This window comes from Suillus paluster (genome assembly GCF_016628075.1).
Source record: "Suillus paluster strain FC165 chromosome Unknown EDB91scaffold_3, whole genome shotgun sequence".
Classification (NCBI taxonomy): Eukaryota; Fungi; Basidiomycota; class Agaricomycetes; order Boletales; family Suillaceae; genus Suillus; species Suillus paluster.
The window spans coordinates 1,485,967-1,509,695 of NW_024537563.1; the positions used below are offsets into that span (position 1 = coordinate 1,485,967).

Below are 23,729 nucleotides of genomic sequence, written 5' to 3' on the forward strand. Positions count from 1 at the left end.
TTGATTCGTTGCCCATTCCCTACCAGTCTGGTGGTGCCAGTCATGTTTAGGACGCACGGACCATGAATCATCATCGTGGGTGTCGTAACTATCTCTGCCACCACGATGGTGAACATCAGACGAACGGGGGTGAAAACGGTCAACTGCTGAGTCAGAGTGTGAAGAAGAGCCTTCCCAACTCATACTAAAGGAAGTTCGGGATGAGGAAGGAACGTAGGAGTCTGTTTGTTGATGAGAATGGAGACGAGAGCGAGAATAAGCGTCAGACTGGGTATCTTCAGCCCGTGAGACATGGAGAAGTGGCAGTCCGTCGTCCTCGACGTCGTCAATTTTGACACGCTTGCGCCTCGATCTGTTGTGAGAAGAATGCATGATTAGTTTTCAGAATGTCGGCGTTGAAGCGCTTGAGATGTGGGTGGAGACGGGTTGGTGGAAGCAAAGACGTGACGTGTTGTTGTTTTGAACGGGCGAAAAAGGACGTCTCCTTGCAGTTTGACGGCAGATAGGCCGAAGAGCTCAGCAAAAACGAATGCAAACGAATGCTCAAATCACACAGAGGGATGATAGCAGAGCAACACTGAAAGCAAGATAAACGTCCACAAAGGGGGCAAGGTAGAAGCACAGAGAAGCAAAAGGTCAGCACTTGGAAACCTCTCGGGTGCAGGGCGCAAGACAATTGAACTTACATAACGAGGAAAAAGACAAATGAGCTAGAGGTTCGCAGTTATACCATTGACCTAGTTTTGAGAAGGTCCTGCGAAGTAGAGTGACGAGGCCAGTGCACCGTTCGATTTGTGTGGTGTGCCACGGCGGCAGTGAGTAAAACAAGGAGTTGACTCCACACGCGACTCAAACATCAATTCAATGTCATCTGAAACCCTAGAGCGACGAAAAGCCAGGAAATGAACAATACTTTCACTTGATAGAGATGCCATACGATAATGGCCGTATCTTGAGTTGTAGTAAGGCTACGCTCAAGGCCGTATGTTGCAGAAACTTATCAATGGACGAGCCACGATCTGACCCCAATCGTGTGATATGCTAGTACCGCGTCCGAAACAAAGATTACTCGTAGGTACTGTATACTATACAACAGATAGAAATCCTTCATTGATTCATACACTGCGTCAGCTGCACCTCTGAATCATCCTCTTCATCACCTCGGATTCCCCGCAGTGCTTGTTCGTAGTTCAGGATGAGATGCGCGAATTGCAGCTCCGCACTGCCACTCAACCCCGTCCGCGCTGCACGCGCATTATTCTTCTTAATCGTTTCGGCCTCGTTCCACCTCGAGAATGACGGCACTCCACGAGCAGGAGCGAACAACTGCGAGAAATGAAATAGTGCATAAGAGAATGTGTTCGGGATGCGCACCTTGACCGTCGTGTCGATGCCGCTGACAGCAATAAGAGGTAAGTGTGGGTGGCTTTCGATCACATTAACCACATGCTGGTCGCCTTCGAGGATGTCCACAAGTTCGCCAGTTGACTTCCGCCAGACGAAGAAGTTGCCATCATCTGACCCTGAAGTCACGAACTCGTCATGAGGCCCCAAGAAATTTACTGCAAGCGAACTTTAGCATCGATCAATATAATTACATCGACCGGATCGCACCGTCTTTGACTGTTTCGACATTGCAGTGCCCAGTAAACCGCATCCGTGGATATACCACGGGTACAGCCTGGTGTGCGTCCGCATCTTCAGGGGTGAACATGCGATCATCCTCGGCCGCGTCTTCCTCGTCTTCGTCATCATCTTCCTCGTCGTCTTCTTCATCATCTTGCGACTCATCATCAGCATCGTCCATTGCATAGGCATCGTCTGCCAGGAATGATTCCAGTCGGTCCTCGACGATCATATCCACATCCGGGCCAGTCAAAGGCTCGCTACGCGAAGACGGCGACTTCGTCGTGCCGAGCCGTCTCCGCTTCGGATTAGGCGTGAGGATCGAGTGCGGTCGCTTGTCTTGTAAAATTTCAGGCTCGTCTCGTGTCGAATAAAGAAACACCCCGTCCGAGTTATACGCTATGATCGGCTAAGTCAACGCTCACTTCACACTGTCAAGTTAATGGACATACACAATAGCACCTGTCCCTTACGTTCAGCCAACCTTCCATAATCCAAGGCAAATTTATCAACATACCTCGTGCCCATTCCAAGCTGACATCCGCGCGCCTGTGACATGCTCATACCCCTTTCTTTCTCCCTTTGCACGCGAGCGGCGCCCAAACCTCCTGACGCATGTTGTTGCACTATCTGCATCAGGTGGTACGCCCCATTCTGCACGCAAGTAACGCCCCGCATGCCGGCGGTCGAACAAGTGCGCCTGAGGATTGCAATTGTGAGAACAATCCAAGAATCATGAACACCACGAGGCCGATCAAAGAAAATCGCAGATGAGATAGGATAACTACTACGCCCAGTCCGACACAGGGTAGTTTACCCCAATGGACATAAATTGGACCATAAAAACACTACACCAATATTTCTCCGGGTATCAAGTATGACAGAGAGGATAAAACATCAGAAGACTAACAACGCACATATGGCGACTCACCGCCCACAACAAACTGATACGGTGTGAGCGGCGAGAGAGCGATCGTCGAGAGCTCGTGCGGAAGCGTCACAAGCGGTGCAGGACACGCGCCTGACGTGCACGAATGTGATGTACGCAGATCATGTTGACGCACTTGGCCATCCTGAGTATGCAGTCAATAAAACATGTGAAACCCAAGTAAAATTCATAGCTGCCTCGGCTACGGTAAGGAACAGATCAGGACTGTCCTCCGTGATAATGCGCTTCGTGCGCCCAGTGTGACAGCGCAGCACGCGAAAACATGACTCCCGCGTGGTATAGTGCATTTCGCTGCCTGTCAGGGACTGCCCGACTGCCTCACCCACGTCGAACACGCGGACTTGGCGGTCTCCGGAGACAGTCGCGCTGCCAATATGATTAACGTCACGTAAAAAGTGAAAGCAGTGAGGACTTACATCCTCGTAGAGAACGGAAGCATCTGCGCATTGAAAACATTCTGCGTGTGACCTGTGCTGATCACTGACTGGCACGCGAACGGGTACTCTTCCCAACTTGCAGCGTTCGATGATTTCTCAGCCTCGGAGGTCAAACTTATTGAACCAGAGCTAGGTGCGTCCGGACGAGCAGAACCTGACGAATCCATTCGCCAGACTCTAATCCTGTATTCAAGAACACATTCAAGTCAGCCATCCGGGTCAATAAATTGAGCGTACGCACTTGGTATCGTCCCCGCTGCTAATCAACAGCTCTCCATCCTGTGCCCAGCTCACCGCGTTGACGCAGCTGTATAATACAACAACAATCAGAAGAACAGCCATGACCTCCGAAACCCGGCCAAAAATGAATGAAAAGCAATTCACCATCCAATCCAATCGCCAACCATCAGGGTTGGACGACGATCAAGACCTATCAAACAAGGCGACGCACCCAGTATGTCCCCAGTCATCTCCTCCAAGAACACCCACCCTATCTAGCCTTCCGCTTAGTGCGCGCGCCAGTCGCGCCCGCTGTGTACGGTGCGCTGGTGCGTATTTCAACGTAGAGGGTGTGCGGAGCGATGAAGGCAGTCGTATGTGTAGATCATCAAGGCCGTCAGCGTCGTCCATGTTCGATAGAGCTAGATGTTTAGATGAGAATGATCATTTGAGAACTAGTTACTGGCAGGATGTATAGCTGCCGACACGAAAAACCACGGTCCAGTCACGGACGGTCACGAAGTGACGGACAGTGACCGATCGTCACTGTCGTAAGTTTGACAAATCGTCTCCGATCGGCGCTGGACGAGACACCCGACACCCCTCAGCTAGAAGCTGGAAGGCATGCGAATTCAACGAGGAGCGGGGAGTTGGGCACGATGTCGTCCCGACGCTGCCAAACGTCTCTTTTCTGGTTCATCGCAGTGATGCGGCCCTCACGTCACGGGCGTCTGCACTCGAGAAGTGCGGAGGAAGTATATAGGTCTGGGTAGTCCACTCACCGAGGGCATGGAGTTTGGTTTGGATCTGGAAGGAGTGTGGAATCTCGAATGGGAGCGCAAGTCCTCAAAATGAGAGACGGTTTGAGAGATGGTTTGGAATTGAAGATGTGTGCTGACTAGTACATGCAGGAATCCAGGCCTTGCTCCATTGCCGGCATCAAGCTACTACTGCGCCCGCATTGAGTTTGCGGAGGTGTCATGCGGTTCCGAGGATGGGTCCGTGATGTCACGCCATTTGGGAGGGTCTTTTTTCGCCCAAGAAACCTCTAGTGGACGTGCAGGATTCCCTGCAAAAACCAAGGTACCCACGCTCATATCCACCATCCTGCAAAGAAAAAGACCATCCTGGTGTGCTAAAGACGGTTGCACGCGCGCTAAAGACGATCCCACGTCTGATATATCAAATGTGGTGCTTGCTGGTTTAGCATCTACTAGCATGGGACGGCCCCAGGCATAGACAACTGCGTGCTCGAGAGGTAAGTGACACATTCATCTTTTCATGTGTCTAAGTGACTGTTAGTACAGGTGCTATATTATCAAAACTCGCTGTTGTCCTCCCAACATCTCACCCTCAACCGTCCATGAACCCCCAGCGCTGGTGTAAACAGCTCAACTACGTCTGACTAGCACTCGCTAAGGGACACATTCATCTTTTCATGCGTTTAAGTGACTATTAGTACAGGCGCTAGATTACAAAACACACTGTTCTTGCAAGACGCTGAAATCACCGTATTCCCCCACCATATTTCAGTCACCAGCCGCATTCTTGTTGCTCATTGCGACCAAACACCGCATCCCTCCTTTGAAGGCAAACATAGGTAAACAAATGCGCATTGTTTAGGGGCAGCACGCTAACTTGTTCCTGTGCACATCTGGGTACTAGCTCAGATACACCAGCGCGCAGCAATAAACTAGAGGGTTTACTTGTCATCATGGGTATAAACGGCCTGTGGGAGGTATGTGCACCTGCCGCTTGCCGGATTTCAAACCTCAGTCGCTTTACAGTTACTCGAGCCTGCTGCAAAAATGGTACCTGTCATCTCTCTTGCCCTCCAGGGCCGCTACATAGGACCCGCCCCTCACCTGCCCTATGTGGTGGGGGTTGATGCAAGGTTAGCATTTGGATATCAGCGGCCATGTCCACATTTGACACTAAATGTCTACTACGATCCAGCGGATGGTTCGAACAGTGCCAACAAGGCAAGTGGCACCGAGCACATGCTCAGACTGGGCAGAATCCCGCCCTTCGAACATTTCTATTCCGACTTGCCCGACTTGCCCGGTATCCACTGCAGCTTATCTTCTGCTATGACGGTGACCAGCGGCCTGGTGTTAAACGAGGACATAGGGTGTCTTCAAATGAACACTGGATGGTGAAGCCAACACAGCGCATCCTGGATGCTTTCAACACTCAGTGGATTACGGTGCGTTTAATTTCGCCACCTCTATCCTTATTATTCAAGCCTGGTATCCAGGCTGCGGGGGAAGCTGAGGCGCAGCTGGCCTTGATGAATAGGGCTGGCGTCATCAATGCGGTCATGACAGATGACTGTGATATCTTCGTGTTTGGTGCCCAAACCGTCCTTCGAAAGTAGGTGCTGCCTTTCTTCCACATCTGTGTCCTCCTGACCCTGTCCTCCTGCCTTAGCTCGACATTTTTGTCCGACACCATCAAGATATATACCATCGGCACCATCCGGGAGCAAGTTGACCCTTCTCTTACTGGTGACGCTTTCATTACCATTGCTATTTGCTGTGGGGGTGATTATGATAAGGTAAGCCTTCAGCCGCCATTCTGCGAACATTGATTCTCACTGACATCTGTCTCAGAATGGTCTTCCAGGGTGCGGACGTGAGACCGCACTTGGTCTGGCCCGCTGCATGGACAATAGTATGCTATGCAGTGCTATGCACGGTGGCAACCAGGACCGGTCCCTCCAGCAATGGCGGAACATCGCTGAATATCACCTTGCGAGTGATCCAACTGGAAAGATGGGCCGATTGCATCCAGCCCTCGCTCGCTCACTCTCTGATTCCTTCCCTAATCCGGGCATCATTAATTTATATGCACGCCCCACAGTAACTCCACTCACTGAGCTGCCCAAACTGCGAACCCCGGCCCCACCTAACCTCACTTCACTTGCGTCTCTTATTCAGCAGCTCCTGGGCTGGGACTCAAAGAAGCTTCTCGGCACTTTCCGCACTACCATTTGGCCTGTTGCCATCTTGCACGAGCTTCTGGAGGACCTTGCGAATAATTCGCCTATGAGCAATGAGGTCTGTGGACCGTGTTGCTCTATCTGAACATATACTGACAAGATGCAGATCGAGCTTGGCTCGGGCTGCACGAGGGCTGTCTTTCTCAGCCGTGCATCACGCCCGAAGAAGGCACTTGCAGGATTTTTGGGGCACAACAGTGATGTACCCACTGATACGCTGAAGCAAGCCACACTCCGGCTGCTTGAGGGGTCAGCTGAAGGCTGTCAGGATGACTCACATAAGTATGTTCGAGTATGGCTCGCTGACCAAATCTATGACTGCTGGGTGCGGACCATGTTCCTGTCGTCTTCAGGTGATCCCCAAATTGAGGTATGTCTATCAACAACACCATCATCATTCACGCTGACAAATGGATAGACTAATTCACTGTCGACATCATGCGTGGTCCATGGGTCATCTGCAGGTGCGGCCTCCGCAGCTGCTGCCTCTTCTGCGAGCGTCATCGACCTCACACAAGATGAAGATGAAGCAGTGCCCGCAGACGGTGTTATAATTGATCTCACAGGTGATGATGATGATCGTGAATTGATTGATCTCACTCTTTGATACAAATCTTGACATACTGTACTTGTATCTCGTCCGAAGCTTTGTGTCCATCACATATACTGGATGCGCCTCAATTGACCAGAAGTTTCAATTGTTCCAGCAAGTTGGATATCTCCACTGCGAACGCCGCGGTGGATCAGGACATCGATATTTGTCAATTTGTCATACGAGTTGCGTCTCATGACAACTGGCTGAGCTGTCCCAAAGCCGCACTAACCGTCAGTCCATCACCCTTGAATAGGCTTGGTCTCCCATCAGCACTGGTCAGCGTCAAGCGCCTTGTCAGCCTCGTCCGACATAAAACTCAGCTGCTGCACCATGCGGTCAGTACCTTTCATTCCTCCGTCCTCTCTCTTGTACTAAGTTTTACTGTATTTGCCCTTATAAACTATTAGAGGATGTTCGACTTGACATTTGGGTTCAAGGCCCTAGGAGCATTAGTCGCTGTCATTCTCGCCGACAAGCTCCTCCGCGCTAAGATACGCTCAAAGTCACGCCTGCCTCTTCCTCCTGGTCCTCCTGGAAATTGGCTATTCGGAACTCCTCTGCCAAGAACTAAGTGAGTACATAAAATACGAAACTCTATGTGGACACTAACGGGAAACACATCATAGTCAATCTCAGCAGTTTGCAGAATGGATCAATACCTATGGACCCATCATCTCGCTTCGGATCGGGCCTAAGATCATGGTCATCATTGGCAGATACCAGGTAAGATGGTTCCAATACTGGTCACCAAGTACATACTCACCTGCACAGGAATCTGTCGATATAATGGAGAAAGAAGGTAGTCTACTAGCCGACCGTCCTCGTGCAGTTGCGGCAGGAGAGATATTGTCGCGCGGGCTGCATTTGATCCTTGCACCCGCAGGAGAGCAGTTCCACAGACTTCGCAGGTTGGGTTGAGATCTCCTCTTAACGACCTATTTTACTGAAATTATGTGATTCAGAGCGGCTCATACTCACCTTCAAGCGAAAGCTGCAGAATCCTATGTGCCAATCCAGATGAATGCTGCCCGTAATGTCATCCTCGATATCCTTAATAACCCTAAAGGACACCAAGCAGCTGCGAATCGGTATGTTGCACTCAATGTGTTGTTTTATGATCACTTATGCATTCAACTCAAGCTACACCGCCTCCAGTCATCTTGCGTGTCACGTATGGCAAGTCGACCCCCCGAGATCATCGTCATCCAGAAAATGCTCAAGCGCTTCCAGATGCTCATGCGACCTGGTGCATTACTGGTAGAGCGCTACCCGATATTAAAATACGTTCCGGGATATGGAACCGAGTTGGAGCAGTGGAGAAGGGAAGAGAGTCAGCTCTTCCATGACCAGCTTGATCGTGTTTTGAGAGAATTGGTTGGTTGGTTCCACTTCTTTCCTCATCAGTACCTGACTGTTCTTCATAGGCGACCAGCAAGCTGGTCCCTCGTTTGCTCGCTATCTTCTTGAGAACCAGTCTTCGCACAAGCTCTCGGACGAAGAAATGGCTTATCTTGCTGGGTCGCTCTTTGGCGTCGGTTCGGACACGACTGCTGTTGCGATTATGGTTGTCGTCATGGCTTCTGCATGCTATCCCAAGGCTCAGGAGAAAGTGCAAGAAGAACTGGACGTCGTCATTAGTCGTGACAGAGGTAAGTCGAATATCGTTATTCATCTGAGTGAAATCTCAACTTTGTTACAGCTCCCACATTCGACGACTACAACTCCCTCCCGCAGATTGAAGCGTTCATGCTGGAGTGTCTTCGCTGGAGACCCATGACGACTCTCGGATTCACACACCGTGCGCTGACTGATATCCCATACATACGTTTTTCAGTGCTCTGTCATGTTTTTTTGTTCTAACTGCCTGAGCAGAAGAATACGTGTATCCCAGAAGGTGCTATCGTCTTTGGCAACCACTGGTACGACTAACATCCATTCTATGCGATATTGTACTGATCACCTTTCAACAGGGCAATCTCCCGTGACCCAAGCGTCTACCCCAACCCTGACCAGTTCGATCCTCAGAGGTGGCTCAACACCGACGGCAAAATCCGGGACGACCTCAAGTTCCCTTCATTCGGTTTTGGACGCAGGTACTTGTCCCTGATATTAAACCCAGTTGCCTACATACTAAAATGTGACGTGCAACATGCAGAATCTGCCCAGGACAACATATAGCAAACCGCTCGATCTTCATTAACGCTGCGCTCCTCTTGTGGTCTTTCAAGATCACGCAGGACCCTGAGAACCCAATTGATGAGTCGGGTTTTGTGGATGGTGTTATTGTGCATCCTAAGCCGTTTGCTGCGTGTTTTGAACCGAGGTTTGGGAATGAGGCGGCATTGAGGGGGGTGATGGGGAAGTATGGCGAGGGATTGTAGGTTCTTGATCTTGAGCGCGGTTTATTGTGAGCTTGGGATGTAATACTTTCGTTGGTATTTTGGTGCGAGCGGCTCTTCGGCTTAATACTGAAATCATATTCATTTTGGTGTCTGTGGTAGATGCGACATGGAGTATGGTCTTTGTAGAATCAGTTCGAGACAATGCGACAGCACTAGGTGAGGCTGATGGAGATAAAAGCATCAGTATTGCGTGCGTCAAGCATTCCACTCTGAATCTCTCTGACAGTACCTTTTCATCGCGGCAGGAAGCCCAGCAAACCTCGTCTGTATTATGAACTACTACTATTGGTTTGGTCTCGGGTACAACAGGAAGCGAGGCTACTATTGTGATGTCAAGGTTCATACCCTTTGCCCTACTGCAATCAAGCACATAAGCAGCATCGGCCACACTGCGGACACTTGACAGCTGGGCGCTGGTTGGGGTTGAAAAAATGGTCCCTTGGCTCTGCAGGGTCATCATTCGAGGAGATAAGATACTTGACTATTGTCATGTTGGTGAATTCAGTGCTCCACCCGCCCCACTCACAAATCCTTCTCAAGGGCCACCGCCTTTCTATATGCAAATATTGGCAGCCCCCCCGACGAAACGAGTGAGTGCCATAAGGAGCAGGGTCAATATTTATGTCGAGAAGGTTGTTTCGAAACAGCTCTAAGAACTGTTCTGAAGACTAGAAGGGCACCTTTAGCTGTTTTCATCGAGGTACACATTAATTACACACCATAGGGTTATTTGCCACTGCTATCCGGTCACCAGATGCCATTTTTCGGAAAACATAGCCCGTCGTTATCTGGGACTCATCAAACCAAGCGGCAAGTGCTCTCGTAGGACAGAGATGGGCTTCATTAGATGAGAGGGTCCAGAGATGAAAGGGTTTAATATCTAAAATCATATATCTCAATCACAGCTCGCAATTTAAATACAGATTGAACACAGACCTCCATTTTGGTGGGTCTTGCGAAAGGGGAGGTACAACACAACCTGATTGTTTGCCACACGAAGATCATGAACCTGTATCTTGAGGACCTCATCAAACCGCAACATACATAAGAATGCCACTGTATATGCAGCATGCAGAAGCCTTCGGACCCGCCCACCACCCCAGTTGTCCAGGCTGTCAGAAGTACGAGAGCCTCCTGCAGGTTTTCGCTCGCCAGGTTGATACGGCTGGACAGTCCAGTTCTCAGGAAGGCGGTTGTGGTGGTACAATTTGAGTAATATCTCCTGCAGGAGTTGTAAAATTTTCACCAGTGAAATATTAAAATATTCAACGTGACTCACCGATGTTATAGCACGAGCACTGTTTGCAACTTCACCAGCTTGAACCTAGCACAGTTTGATCAGCCTCAAATCAGCCAAAATCACAAAGCACTACCTTGCGTCTCCGCAGCGAACACATGAAAGATGAAACTTCAACCGAGATTGAGGGGTTGCCAACCATGGTGGCACCAACATCGGATTCATGCCATGGCATGTTTCCGAGACCCTTCAGCTTACCGAAGCCATAGGTCATTGAGGCTCGCATTTTCTGAGCATGTCCATATGTCCCCCGTTCCTGGGAACACAGCTTTGTGGTGCCGTCAAGATTAATGGAGTCGCAGCTTCCATGAAATGTCAGCATCAGAACGACAGATCGGCTCCAAGCGGCACTCACGCGTTCATAATCCAGGCTACAATTACCAAAGGAGCATCAGCCCGTGGTCTCTTGCTGAAGAATTCCTCATCCGGCCCCAGAAGGCGGATCCTGATAGCAAATGAGACACATGAATTCATTAACCTGCAAAGAGCATAAGTGACCCGTCAGGTGAGTTGCTGAAAAGCATCCACCTTTTGTATTCAGCATCCGTGCCATCTGTGACACCCTTGGAAGCCTCCATGAGCGTCATCTGCAATTTAACAAAATCAGGAGTATCAATTGACCCAGTATTCGCCGTTTTCAGACCAGCGCCGGGCTCAATTATAGTTTCTTGTTCCGCTGCAACATCCTCTTCAATTTCATCTATCTCGAGGCCAGTAGCAGACCCTGAAAGCACCCCGCATAAACCAGGAAAACATTGCATGGAGTCAACCGTCGCAGCCATAGGTTGATAGAAAACTTTGTTGTCAGGGCTTGGACTGAGTAAAATGTGGTGTTAGTTCAACTTTGGTGGGCCGCCGGCTGAGTCATGGCAACAAGTTGCATGTCTGTTGACCATTAGGCACTGATACTCGTATTACTGGTTCCCATTCTCGTAAAATTTGTACTGCGCAAAAGAAAAATCCTATCTATAACACCTTCACACCAAACCTTTGCCTGTCAACTCGGTGTACCTTTTTGCAATAGCGGATGGCTTGGTCATGACATACTCTCTGCCTCCCCTCCGGTAAGTAAAATGAGCATCGAATGCAGGACCAAACTCCTCATGTGCCTGTTGCACGATGCGGGAGTGGGCCGCCTTGCGTGCATCACGCAGCTTCTGAACGATAGTGGTAAAGGTCGCATGTTCTCCATCAACACTGAATTTGGCCCAGAACTCCTCTGGGCTGCTCTGACGATAGCACTCGACGATGTCCTGGATGCCCAGAGAAGAGGAAGGTCAGTCAGATGCAGTGGAACAACTCAATTTTGCACCCACACGCCAGTCTGTCCACTTATTCTTCGTCCCCTTCCACTGCTGGTCTCTGCCGTAGCGATAGAGTACAGGCCAGTGCTCGATTGCAATTGGGTGGCCCTGGATGACAATGATTGATATACCCCGCCAGTGCTCAGTGTGGTCATCCCACATCTCGTTGAGGCTTGAGATATCATTTGCGAAGCTGATGGCAGGGGGATCAGGAATATCGCCGTCATCCAGTTGTAGCGTAGTGCCATCTCCGAGCTTGAGCACTCGAGCCTTGTTTGTGTCGGGCTTCGCTGGTGTTGGGGCTTCTCTCACCATGCTGTGTCCTGACGTGATGGCATCAGTGGAGCGAGGAGCTACTGCCCTGTGTTCCTCGGCACCTAGTATATGCGGGGATGCAGCAGCACCCGGTTGAAGGAGGGCATCTTGCACGAGGCTGATAAGCCTCGTGCTTGCATTTTGGATGATGGTGTCCTGCAACTATCCACCTGTCAGCATGTCATATCATAGTAAGTGGGAGACACAGCACCGAGCAAGCTCACCTCATTGATGTAGCTGGCAGAGTGCGCACTTGTACCAGTAGGCATCCCACCCATAGGATAATGACTAGGTTCAGCATCGGCAACTGGAGCCATGCCGTCTGTTGTCTGGTATGGATACTCCATGCAGATCATCTTGGCCTGTGAGGCCAACGTTCAACCAGTCCAACACGACAGAGATAAATCAAAAAAGAGGAGGAAAGAAACAGCAGCTCACCCACGGCAGCAGTGCGGCAACCTCGGCTGAGGTGCGTGCATCTTTTGATCGATCAGTGATGGTCGTGGTTCCGTTGATAGTGTTGGCGCCTGGAACGAGTTGTGCACGACGCTGTGTAGACTTTTTGGTACGGCTTGTCCTAGGCTTGTCCGTGGGCCTCTTCACTCGAGGTCCCTTATGAGACCTGTGGGCACCTGGGTGGGCGCTCCAGTAACAGTTCAGCTCCCAGTTGAATTGAGTGAAAAAAGTCACGTACCTGTTCCATGAGTCAGGATTGTGGCTGAATGCCTCCAGTCGTTCGACTAGCACGGTCTTGTTGCCTGTCTGAGAGAGGTTGAACTCGATGCAGTGCTGCTTCAGCACTTTTGCAGTCATGCTGTAGCTGCGGTACCATAATGAGTGTCGCGAGGAACCAGGCGAACGACACATTAAAACTTACATGCGGAGGTATTGAACTGATGGCCCTCCATCCTGCCTGAATCGCAGTGGGAAGGGAAGGGACTGCTCGTCAGAGGAGACTGATAGACTGCTGCTCCGAGGGCTGCCTTGAGTTTTGCTGGGCTGAGACATGCTTGGTGTTTGGTCATGAGTACCGGCTTCAGCGCTCCAGAATGCCTCGTCACCATCTGAGATGGGACGTGATCCAGAAGTGTTGACAGTGTTCATCTTCACGAAGCTAGGGACGTTGTTGATGCCTCTTTTGTCACCGTTGCTGAGGAAGGCCTGCGCAATGCAGGATCTCCACCAGGGATATGTTCCGATGAGAACGACGAAAGCTGACACACCAAAGACGACGGCAAGAGAGCTGGTGTCGTTGAGTCCGCCGTCCGGTGCTAGTGCATCAGGGGTGCTCGGGTCTGCACCCGAGCTGGAACCGTTCGAGAGAGTGACGAGTGAGCTGAAGGGGTTGGGCTGTGGGCGCTGGAGCACTGTGTCGTCGATGATGGAGGCAAGCACATGCTCCGCGACGTGCTTGGCAGCAAGCAATGGGATCTGGGGGACGGGCACGTCAGCATTGCAAACGCTATACTCACTTTCCGAGCGCATCTGGCAACCGACAAGAGACCGTCCGTGCTTAAGTCAGCATGCCTGGGACGGCGTTCGCCGAACTGTCACACCCAAAACAGGACGGTGATTCTTTCGAGAGAAGCAATTAGCGTCATCCCCATCTTCAGCTTCAGCCCCTGTGGCACTTTCTCGCTGCACACTCGCTTGCACTTCGAAACTGCAAATACCCAGTTAATTACTAGTGGACAGGATCTGAGACGGAAATATCAGTCAGAATTCCTGTCTCTCAGTGAGGACCTCCACTCTCACATCACCTTCCTTCCTTACCGAGACATTCTTCGTTGTACCTCTGAGCTACCGATTGACGTCAATGTCCTAGATTATAGTACTGAAAATGTCTTACTATGTAAGGCATTCTGCCAGGCGTACATGACATCCTCCGAGCTTCAGTACATTGTTGAACTTGGTGCCAACAACTGCTCCCCGTTGCTAACACATATTTCGACAAACGCACTCCTATGTTCGGAAAACTCTCTGTAGCAGACGACGTCGATTGCTATGCAGACTCGGAATCCCTCGCCAATGGCCATCTCTGCACGTGGGACTCATATATATATGAACTCCGTCGTGATCTTTTCAGTATTACCGAAGCCAAAAATCGACCGTCATTTGTCTCCATTACCGCATTCAGTTCCCAACGGGAACAGAATAATGGACGTGCTTTTGGACCCAACGCAAATTCTAATTGCCATCTTGCAGGTCAGTGATAATCCTCCTCACACAGGTGACGAGCAATTCCGTGTTGACCTTGGAGCCCTCGATTGAGATCGTGTACATCCCAAAGCTACTGGACAGACACTATTCCTGTCGAGGCTGCTCCGACGGCATGAGCGCGAACGTATTGTAACAGGGAGTACAAAGACGACGCTCAGTAGGTGGGGAAGATATATCGTACTCCGGATCTACTTTCCGGTTGGTGCTGCAGGCAGCTCTTCATTCAAGCCCACATGGTGGTTGTAGATTTGGGACTGGCAGCACTCACCAACATCCAATGTAAGCCCTGGTCGGAAATAGTTGAAAGACTTGATACCTGACACTTGATTTAGAGTATTCTCAGTGACTATTATACTCAACATATATTGATATCAGCGGTGAACACGACCTAATCAAACCTTATTTCCTCAGCAACGATATTAGAAGGAACGACTATCCTCCTTCGTCTATATAGGGCTGGCTAGGGGAGACTACGGAAACGATAGATTGGTGATTGTCAACAATCAATTGAACCTGAAGCAATTGAGGATATATCCTGGGCGCCGCAATTGCTGGCATGATTCTTGTTACCTACATCAGTGCTGTCCATAGAGTCCGTTTTTCCGATGGAGGATACCGCAGATGGCTCCCAATCACCGATGCCAGCCCAACAAACAATGTGGACCTCGGACCCTACATATCGACTACTATCCATTGTCATGGGGTGAGTCATTTCCACCAGGATTTTCTTCGATCCGGACTCCTTTTCAGGGATCATGCAATGGGACTGTTGGGGCCCTTTAAATGCTCGTATTTTCAAGTATCACTATAGATTTAACGTTACCGGGAGTCGAGTTTTCTGGCATTGCCTGCGGTTGACACGACAACTAGTGCTAACCCGGATGCGATGGAGCCATGTAGGTTACATATGATGGACTTCAGCCCCCTCGCTGTTAAGCGCCGGCAGAGTCTGGGACGAGTAGTGACAGAGTCATCCACTATCGAAATCCCAAAAATCGACAAGGAAGTGGGGGTATTTCCCCCTGAAGCGGGGGAGCAGTTGACAACGTCCCTGCCTTACGTCCAGGTCGTATCGGACAGAAAGTTCGGTAGCCATGAGGTAAAGGTGATATGGGTTGACAATGACAGAATCTATCTCGGAGGAGGCAAACAACCTAACGGTAAGTTCTCCCCGTTTTTCAAGCTATACTTATTTGAGTAGGATGGGGTGTAGACAAGTTCAGTGAGGTGATTGAAATCAGAACTTAGTCTTTATCGATTAGTTATGTATAGACAATCAGATTCATGACGCGACCCTCTTTGGTCCCTGCCGAGCGAATTAACCCAAGAAAGTGCCCGCGCTGATAAGTACGTCGTAGTTGTAACCGTCCTAGTCTCCCTAACGCTGACGGTGCTACAATGAACATCTCTCGTTGACATTGTTCGCCTGTAGACTCGAATCAGACCATCAGATTATTTATGAAAGCGGTTCTGGCCATGCCATTAGGGACGAGTATCTGCACTTCAGTCTTCATCTCTAAATGTAAATGTGACCTCGTCGCGTCTCTGTCCAGAGGACGGTTTGACTATCTCATTGTTATTCGAGGTGTTGAGGACCTGTGTAGCGATGGAGATGAAAGTATAAAAGCTGTCGAGGTTTTTGCTATGTTTTCAAGTTCGCCTCCGATGTTCACCCGGGAGACGCAGGCCGTTGGTGATTTTGAGCAGGGAGTCAACCAGCCATGCGTTTCACTGAAAAAATCAAGAAGACGGAATCATTCTTGCAAGTGAATGGGTATCGTACATCGAACGAGGAAAAAAATATTCAACGTACTTATTACTCATGTGTGAAATATTCTTCCGGAGATTCTGTATCTTTACGTCCCGGATCAATCTGATTTCAATCAAGGGCTGGGTAGCCGGGATGTTGCAGTGAGTTTTTGGGTTAGACTGCCTGCTTCGTCCCGATCCTTCCTTTCCAATATTCAGAACGATTTCAGCACGGGTTTCAGAACGCCATCAAGCAATGGATTTACCGTCAGATGGTTAGCATGCGGCGGAGGCGGAGTCGTGTGCGTTATCTTCTATCCGGCTGGAGCTAGCTCAATTTGAAACAAAAACATCCTAGTCGTATCTGTCTCTGGGAGGTTGATGTCAATATGTTGCTCCGGAAGCATGTAAAAAGGCGTGGGTGCGATTGCGGAGCATTCGAGAATGGAGACCCACAGATCGGAGCGCCGAGTATATCGACGTAAACTTGCCTTCACCATGTACACCACGTTCGAGCAAGTTCTGAGTCCCGGTACCACGTAAAAGGTTAGCTGGTCAGGGTCTGCCCACATGCTGTGATTGCTATCAGCCAAATGAGAATTTTTGATCCTAAAACGAGGTGTAGGTCACCCAGTAGGTGTGATTGCAAAGCTTTCTAAGCGGAACGCTGATCATCGACGTAAATTTGCCTCGACCACGCAAACAAGGTATGCCATGTTTGAGCAGGTTCTTGATGCCACAAAAGGTTAGGTGGGTAAGGGTCCACCCACATGCTGTTAGTTGACGAGAGCTTTGATGACGGCTTCCTACAGTCTACAGAAGCAAGAAGCCTCGAGGAATACTCGCGGATGACCAAAAAGAGGTGGCAATGTAAGAACAAGGTACGTCCTTGTCCTTCGCGGGTTGTGATGACTACAAAGACGCCCGCTGGCTTAAAGTTAACATCTGATCAGTTGCTCGCGGAGGGCAAGCGAGGTTAGTCGCCCACGACATCAAGGGAGTTTCCTAAACGGACTACAAACGATTGACCAAAAAGGCGTCAAAGAGAGTAGATAGCTCTAAACAAATTTCGAACATATCCCTTGTTCTGAAAATAGTGGAGACTAGTACTCGGGATATAAAGCATTTTGACAATGTCATCTTTTTTTCGCTGTCTCCAACTCCCAAAGTGATTTGATATCACAAAACCGCTACTATCACGACCTTCTACTACTTCATTTTATATTTCCCAGCTCCATACACTAGCCACGATGTATCAAGTCCGTGCTGCACACCCCATCCAGACAAAAGCCATCTGGGATTACGAAGAATCAGCTACACCCACCATGGCTTCTTTCCCTGCACAACAGTCTTATCCTTCTAATGTCCAGCTTCCTCGCAAGCTGCAACGTCCATCATATGCTGAGGTTCCTAGACAAAATATTGCTGCTATCGCACCTGAACTCTCAGAAGTACCCATGGACTACGTCCGTCGCGGTCTGAAGCTGCAAGCAAACCAGTGAGTATCATGTCAAATCGCTAGGTTAACCTGATCTAACATATCATCTAGGATGTTGGCTGGTATCGCAGCACTTTCACCATCTCACTTGCCTCCGAGCATGCCTCGCTCGCAGTTGCACCACTCCCCTAGTCTAACCATTCCAATTCGGGCATCTGGCTCCTCCTCTTCCTACCCCACACACATACTTGCACTCTCCAGATCATCCAGCTCTTCCGATCCGTATGTGACCCTCGTGGCCACCCATTCGCTTATTCTCGCATCTAATTGCGCTTCCCTCCCCCGCCTCCCCCCATCAGCTTCATCTCATGGCGCTACTGTTAGCGTCACTCTTCCAGTACTTCCTCTCACTATACCCGCCCCGGCAGCATTCAGCCCCTTGCACACTTTCCTCTACACTCATTCAGCACCTCAACTGCTCTCCGCACTCCTTCCGGCTGTCCCGGGCTCTTTCTTGTCTACCCTTACGTCACCACAAGCACTCCGAGGCACACTTGCCTCCGGGCCTGCACTCCACACGCTTTCCGCGCACCTGATGTCATCTGCCCCTGGTATGAGTGCACTTACCAACGTCGCCCAGAACATCGCGGCTGTGTGGAGAAACGCAGTTGCACTAGGCGTGCATGATCCCGAACTCTGGGACTGCCTTGACCTCGCATGGGAGGTCATATTGGGTGCTATGAACCTCGGTGCCGGAGCGCGCTAATACCATAAACACTAATAGGGGGCACCCGCGCTGGCGCACCAGCCATCCAAAATCTGTATCTGTCTCGTAACCACCACTGTATCCCTGGATTTCTCCCACATCTCAGATCTCATTCACCGCACATATCTCATCAGACCATGCCCTTGTATCCCTTACTATTTCCCTTGTTTTTTTTCCGTCTCTTTTACTTATCGTCGACATCTCTATGACTACCGTGGAAAGCTGAGATACCAAGTAATTTACGATTGGTAGTAATGGTTCAGAGACCTTGTATCTACTATATAACAGAACGATCAAAATGCCTTGTATAACTTCAATCATGTGCCCCTAAGTTTCATTTTAGCTGTCTCGTCCTGGCAAAAGACGCCTTCCGTAAGGAATTCGAAGGCGCTAACTCTCGAGTTCATTCACAAGACTTAAACGATGAAGTTGAACTGCCGTGGCGGTACTTCTCGATCAATTGAGCTTCGTCCACGATGATACTTACAGCATCTACTCCAAGAGCTTGATTATTATGGGCGCTTCGCAGTCTCGAAATTAACATTGGTCAGTGGTCCCCTTACTGACTATGAGATCGGGATTCATCACCCGCGAGATAACTTATCTACCTCGCCAAACACCGAGATGAAGACCCTACATAGTCGTACTCGGCCATTGTATTACTATTAATTAGTATCACTGACGCAGAGGACCGACTTCGGAAGATCGAGGTCCTTTTATAAGAGGTATGCCATGGACCGCCATGGATAGTCCCCCTTGTCCATTGCCGCCGCAGGTGACCAGACAGAGGTCGAAGGATTTTCAACACTCGTGGCTAACATACTGCACGTACCATATGTGTAACATCGGGCTCGGCCCAATAAATGGATCTTTGTTCTTTTTTTTTTTTGAAAAAAGAATGGCGACACGACGAAGACTTGTGCCTCAGCCAACTTTGCACTCGAGAGTCGACAGTTGTGCTTATCGCGTCAGTAAAGTTGGGTTTGAAGTTTGACATTTGAGGGTTTAGAGCGTCAAGAAAGACAAACGACAATGTTACCCTACAAGGAACGACTATCTTCATTCTATTGGGTCTGGCTAGGGGAGACCAATTTACCCCCAGGGAAAGAGAAATACACGACAGTGAATAGCTGAACACACTGCGCACACCAGAGAAATATACGAGGCCGAAATTGTAATGGGACACTGCGATTTCTAGAGTCAAGCTTTCTCACGCAACCTCGGGATCCTTCTGCATCATACGCCTGAGCGCCGATTCCGGAACCCTGCTCTCAAACTGAACAGTGCATGGTTGGATATCTGGCACCACCCCGATCATATATCCCATGTCATCCGCCGGCTTCGTAGGATCCAGAGTCATCCGGAAGGCCCAAAGGACAAGGAGCGAGTGTATGAACACGGATCTGTACCAATCGAAATGAGCTCGAAAGATCATATGCGTGGAAGGATATCTTTACCTGGGTACGAGGTGTTGGGCGGGGCATACCCTAGAAACACGGACGGTCAAAGACGAGATATTTTGAGAGACGAAGCTTACCGCCGACCAAACCCGAAGGTATAGAATTTGTGGTCCTTCCTCAGGCCACCTTGGTCGTTCAGCCAGCGCTCAGGTTTGAATGCGTGAGGGTCAGGGAAGACGTCTGGATCTCGAGAGATGGCCCTGAGCAGTACCGATTAGAGCCTTCGTACTTTCGGAAGATGATGCTTACCAATGGTTGCCGAACACCGTAGTCCCGGCAGGAATGCAATAATTTTCCTGTCGTGGATGTTAGAATATCATTAGTGCGATAAATTGTTCAAAGATTACTTGCCCAAATCACGTCTTTAGTCGTTTGATGAGCCAGCCCTACAGTGTGAACCTTGTAAACTGCAGGTACAAAACAGACATGAAAATACCCACCTTCAGCAGCAGACGGTCTCCATCTTTGACACTCAGCGATGAAAGCGCGCAGAAGGGGAAGGGAATTTTCGTCAGCGAAAGTGGGTACTGTGGTGGAGACATCATTACTCGACAAGACTGCGATAGGAATGAAGCTACCTCGGTTCCTTCCGATGACCGCATCAAACTCGGCCTGGACTTTAGCTTGCTCCTCGGGGAAAAGCGCGGCTACCATGAGCACCGTGCATAACGCCGCAGCAGTCTGGCACATAATATCAACAACAGGTCTTGGGAAACAACTTAGTAAGAAGACGCCTCACCGTGTTGGATGCTAGCAACAAGCTCCCAACGAGCCAAGCCCTCTCAAGCTCAGTAAAGGGATAACTATGCTCAGTTTCGAGCATGTATTTCGCGAACGAAGGGCCGATGTCTTCATTCCTCTGCTGTGGAACGGGGTCAGGCATCATGGAAAGAATGACAAGGCGATAAGTACTAGTTGATGTTTCACGCGATTGAGCTGAGGCGGTGTAGATCTTCCTGCCCCTCTCAAATCCCTCTCTTAAATCTTTGCCATACCAAGGAATGTATCTGAGCCACGGAATCGAGTCCACCAGGTAAGCACCAGGGCGCTGGGATTTACCCAATTCCTCTATGCGCTGGCGAGCATCTTTGAGTTCGAGATCACCAGCAAACGTACGCGTGTTCTTCCCGTATGCAACTTTCATGATCACCGATGAGACAAAACTTCAGAATCCCTGTAAGTGGCGTGTTATCACAACCGCTGGGCAAGCGCTTACGTTAACGTGTGGTTCTGGAAGTTGGATGGATCATCGATGATGTCCATGACCATGTCTTTTGCGTACGATAACTGTATGAGCTCATGCTGCTCGAGTGATCTCGGTCCGAGATGCAAATGAAGTGCTCTGTACCCACATTGCAAAGGTAAGATAGGAGTTATTTCGCAGTGCCCAGACTACGAACCTACGCATATGATGCAACCTTTTCCCCAGCGTGTGAAAAGGCGATGGACTGTCCGCCGCTAAGCATTTCTGAAGTATGAATACATAGAAGGACGATCAGATGTCGCCCCGCCCCTGCTTCTCCAAGATATCTATCGCGGCCTGCAACAAAATATCAAGTCTGGGTATGAAAACTCAGCTGGAGAGACTGACTTTTTGGCGGCCGATAATCACGATTCTCCGGGTTCCTGAGCGAAAACTGATCACGGGCCCAAGCTCTTCAATCCATTTCTCTACAGTAAGATATGACCTAATGAGCGATGTAACATAATTAACATTAGAGAAACGAATATGTCAAATGTGAAATCATACCTGTGATAGGGTAGTACGTGCCCCCAAAGCCCCCAAGTGGTAGGGGAAGGTGGGAGGGGATATTTACTTCCTGATGTAAGGTAACCGCGAATGGCGGCTCCTACCCCAAAACAAGCTGCAAACGCAAGGACGAGCTTCGTGTTTTCTAAAACGTGCAGGTCAGGTACCTGTAACATGGCTGATGAGTGGAGCGTAAAGAAGGATTAAAGAGAGTTCATTGACAGGGAAATCAAGTTATGAATGGGCTTTTGCGTGGCGGTCACTATACCCAATGGAGTTCAACACTGCTGGCCTGAGCCTTGAGACCTCTGATTGCGAGTCATAGAGGTTGATCATACCTAGAGTACTTGACGTGGCAGGGTTGCACCAAGATAATGGCACAATATGATAGCACGTCCCGCGATTGTCAGGTCCCGGTTCGAGACTACCAAAGGGATGTAACAAGCATGACATGATGGGCGACACGGTGGTGTAAGTAACAGCTGTAAGATATATACGCGAGAAGTAACTGTGTGTCACGTGACGGCTAATCTAATCGGAAGTCATTCCATTATGTAATGTTCTCGAGTCTTGATGTGCCCTCCCTTGGTACAAATGACTCAGCCAATGATCGACTTGCGGACCACACCGTACGGGGGGCGTTCTATCTTTGCTATACAACCCATTGCCCAAGGGATCCACATTTTAGCATGTGAAACTCCTTTTGCGCATGTGATCTACAAAGACTATCGCAGGGAGGTCTGTGCCCAGTGTTTCGCTTATGCAGCAAGCGCTTCTCGAAATATCGGCGATCCACGGACTTGGAGTATCAGAAGTTGTAGGGCAGCTTCAGAGTCTGTCTGGTTCTGTACAGATGAATGCAAGATCGCATGGGAAAGTGGCATGATAGGCCCCTTGATAGCAGATACGAATGCTCTTCTTGCGAAGGCACAGATAGCCACTCGGAAAAAAGTCAAAGGCAGACGTCTTTGCCACGATTCTCCTGACCCGATATTGCCAAATGGTCCCACAGCCACTCTACAAATCACGCAAGACCACATCGACGAAGCATGGACGCATGCCGAGGATCTGGCGTCCTCCCCTGCTCGTCTTTCTTCCCTGCTGCAATGGATTTGGAAGACATGGAACTTGAAACCTCGCGTTCAGTTGCCTCAGCTATTGTTCAGCGATATGTATTCGATTGCCGTCTTGCCGATCTCGCATTTTCTTCGAAAATCGCCACATCAGATCCGTGGACAGAAGTTCTTCGTCTCCAGAACAGCGAGCTATCGAACGTCCGCCTGCGGCCTTACATTCTCGTGGCACATCTACGTGTATACGCTTTTCTGTGTCATTCGCTCCCACAACATCTCAGACCGTATGTTTCCTACGATACGAAATCTCCTTGCGCGTGACACGGGGAATGCTTTCGGCATTTGGGATGGAGACAGCAGAGATGAAATGCTCGGGTGGGGTGTTTGGGTGGGCGCAAGTTATTTTAATCACAGTAAGAACCCATTTCCTTGGTAAACATACCTTCTTACTCAACACGCCGGCCCATGAAGGTTGTTGTCCAAATGTCAAGAAGACTCGCGTCGGACGTACCATGCAGTTCACAACCTCTCGCTCAGTCGAAACCGGGGAAGAGCTATGCATTAGCTACATTGATATCAATCAAACCATTACGCAGCGCAGACAGGAACTAGAAGACAGCTGGTTCTTCACGTGTCAGTGTCAGCGTTGTCAATCAGAAGATGCTGATGAGGCATGCTTACATTGATGTGCTTGGAACTTCTCCCGTGTGTAATTTCATACATAACTCGGCTTACACCCTTTGTAGGGCTGCTAGAGATGAATCCACCCCCACATAAACAAAGCGTTATTGGCCCACGTATGAAGATCCAAATACGTTAAGAAGAAGCGGAGCTTCTTCAGTCGCAACGGCATTGACTTTTAGCGAACTACGCACACGCAACACGCGGTACAACATATCATCCTGTGTTCCGTGTCGTCGGATGATATATTGGTGTTTGGTCGTTTTGATTTCATCTCGAGGTCGCGTCGGGCCTTCGAATGTCTGCTGCTAGCACCCGCATCATGGCCGATCAAAGCAAACTCGATGTGTTGTCTTGTTGCAACATGCGCGTACTTATTATGCAGTCTGACCAGTGGTCATGACTAGCACTGATCATTGAATCGTGCCATCATGTGTCATGACGGAA

General features: G+C 49.6%; 7 protein-coding genes across 7 annotated transcripts; 4 read left to right on the top strand and 3 right to left on the bottom strand.

The window, feature by feature from the left end:
* Positions 1-998: 998 nt before the first annotated feature.
* On the bottom strand, positions 999-3,642 carry EDB91DRAFT_1215740 (WD40 repeat-like protein; the record flags this gene model as incomplete). The annotated part of the gene is made up of 9 exons (XM_041320822.1): positions 999-1,562; positions 1,615-2,025; positions 2,079-2,088; positions 2,144-2,326; positions 2,544-2,699; positions 2,731-2,941; positions 2,992-3,195; positions 3,254-3,319; positions 3,464-3,642. 9 exons carry the CDS (start codon positions 3,640-3,642, stop codon positions 1,108-1,110), a joined length of 1,875 nt encoding a protein of 624 aa, XP_041183411.1. The 3' UTR covers positions 999-1,107.
* A 1,303-nt stretch (positions 3,643-4,945) lies between these two features.
* On the top strand, positions 4,946-6,317 carry EDB91DRAFT_1043429 (PIN domain-like protein; the record flags this gene model as incomplete). The annotated part of the gene is made up of 6 exons (XM_041313059.1): positions 4,946-5,042; positions 5,083-5,125; positions 5,188-5,437; positions 5,489-5,604; positions 5,662-5,788; positions 5,844-6,317. The coding sequence occupies 6 exons, from the start codon at positions 4,946-4,948 to the stop codon at positions 6,315-6,317; spliced, it is 1,107 nt and encodes a 368-aa protein (XP_041183412.1).
* Positions 6,318-7,526: 1,209 nt separating this feature from the next.
* Positions 7,527-9,208, top strand: EDB91DRAFT_1043433 (cytochrome P450; the record flags this gene model as incomplete). Its single annotated transcript, XM_041313060.1, has 8 exons — positions 7,527-7,550; positions 7,599-7,735; positions 7,790-8,205; positions 8,252-8,476; positions 8,527-8,660; positions 8,700-8,746; positions 8,798-8,920; positions 8,983-9,208. 8 exons carry the CDS (start codon positions 7,527-7,529, stop codon positions 9,206-9,208), a joined length of 1,332 nt encoding a protein of 443 aa, XP_041183413.1.
* A 119-nt stretch (positions 9,209-9,327) lies between these two features.
* On the bottom strand, positions 9,328-14,185 carry EDB91DRAFT_1333345 (uncharacterized protein). The gene is made up of 16 exons (XM_041325427.1): positions 13,995-14,185; positions 13,919-13,945; positions 13,618-13,692; positions 13,023-13,576; positions 12,840-12,965; positions 12,584-12,788; positions 12,370-12,507; positions 11,843-12,307; positions 11,538-11,779; positions 11,055-11,342; positions 10,882-11,004; positions 10,603-10,828; positions 10,166-10,553; positions 9,949-10,109; positions 9,454-9,897; positions 9,328-9,383 (listed from the first exon to the last, which is right to left on the bottom strand). Exons 1-15 carry the CDS (start codon positions 14,025-14,027, stop codon positions 9,592-9,594), a joined length of 3,357 nt encoding a protein of 1,118 aa, XP_041183414.1. The 5' UTR covers positions 14,028-14,185; the 3' UTR covers positions 9,328-9,383; positions 9,454-9,591.
* Positions 14,186-17,439: 3,254 nt separating this feature from the next.
* EDB91DRAFT_1043999 (uncharacterized protein) lies at positions 17,440-18,318 on the top strand (the record flags this gene model as incomplete). The annotated part of the gene is made up of 2 exons (XM_041313095.1): positions 17,440-17,612; positions 17,664-18,318. 2 exons carry the CDS (start codon positions 17,440-17,442, stop codon positions 18,316-18,318), a joined length of 828 nt encoding a protein of 275 aa, XP_041183415.1.
* Positions 18,319-19,528: 1,210 nt separating this feature from the next.
* Positions 19,529-21,981, bottom strand: EDB91DRAFT_1077715 (cytochrome P450; the record flags this gene model as incomplete). Its single annotated transcript, XM_041314946.1, has 12 exons — positions 19,529-19,721; positions 19,776-19,805; positions 19,856-19,978; positions 20,028-20,074; positions 20,139-20,185; positions 20,219-20,459; positions 20,518-20,941; positions 20,995-21,120; positions 21,179-21,246; positions 21,370-21,466; positions 21,529-21,673; positions 21,867-21,981. 12 exons carry the CDS (start codon positions 21,979-21,981, stop codon positions 19,529-19,531), a joined length of 1,656 nt encoding a protein of 551 aa, XP_041183416.1.
* Positions 21,982-22,122: 141 nt separating this feature from the next.
* EDB91DRAFT_1343406 (uncharacterized protein) lies at positions 22,123-23,543 on the top strand (the record flags this gene model as incomplete). The annotated part of the gene is made up of 2 exons (XM_041325778.1): positions 22,123-23,014; positions 23,073-23,543. 2 exons carry the CDS (start codon positions 22,123-22,125, stop codon positions 23,285-23,287), a joined length of 1,107 nt encoding a protein of 368 aa, XP_041183417.1. The 3' UTR covers positions 23,288-23,543.
* Between the last annotated feature and the right edge of the window lie 186 nt (positions 23,544-23,729).

Bases quoted from the DNA above. Each gene is read 5' to 3' on its own strand.
- EDB91DRAFT_1333345 (XM_041325427.1), bottom strand. From the start codon at position 14,027: ATGTCATGTACGCCTGGCAGAATGCCTTACATA. The intron at 12,789-12,839 runs GTACGTGACTTT...CTGTTACTGGAG, and splicing joins AATCCTGACTCATGGAACAG to CGCCCACCCAGGTGCCCACA. The intron at 9,898-9,948 runs GTGTGTAATTAA...GTGCCCTTCTAG, and splicing joins CAGTGGCAAATAACCCTATG to TCTTCAGAACAGTTCTTAGA.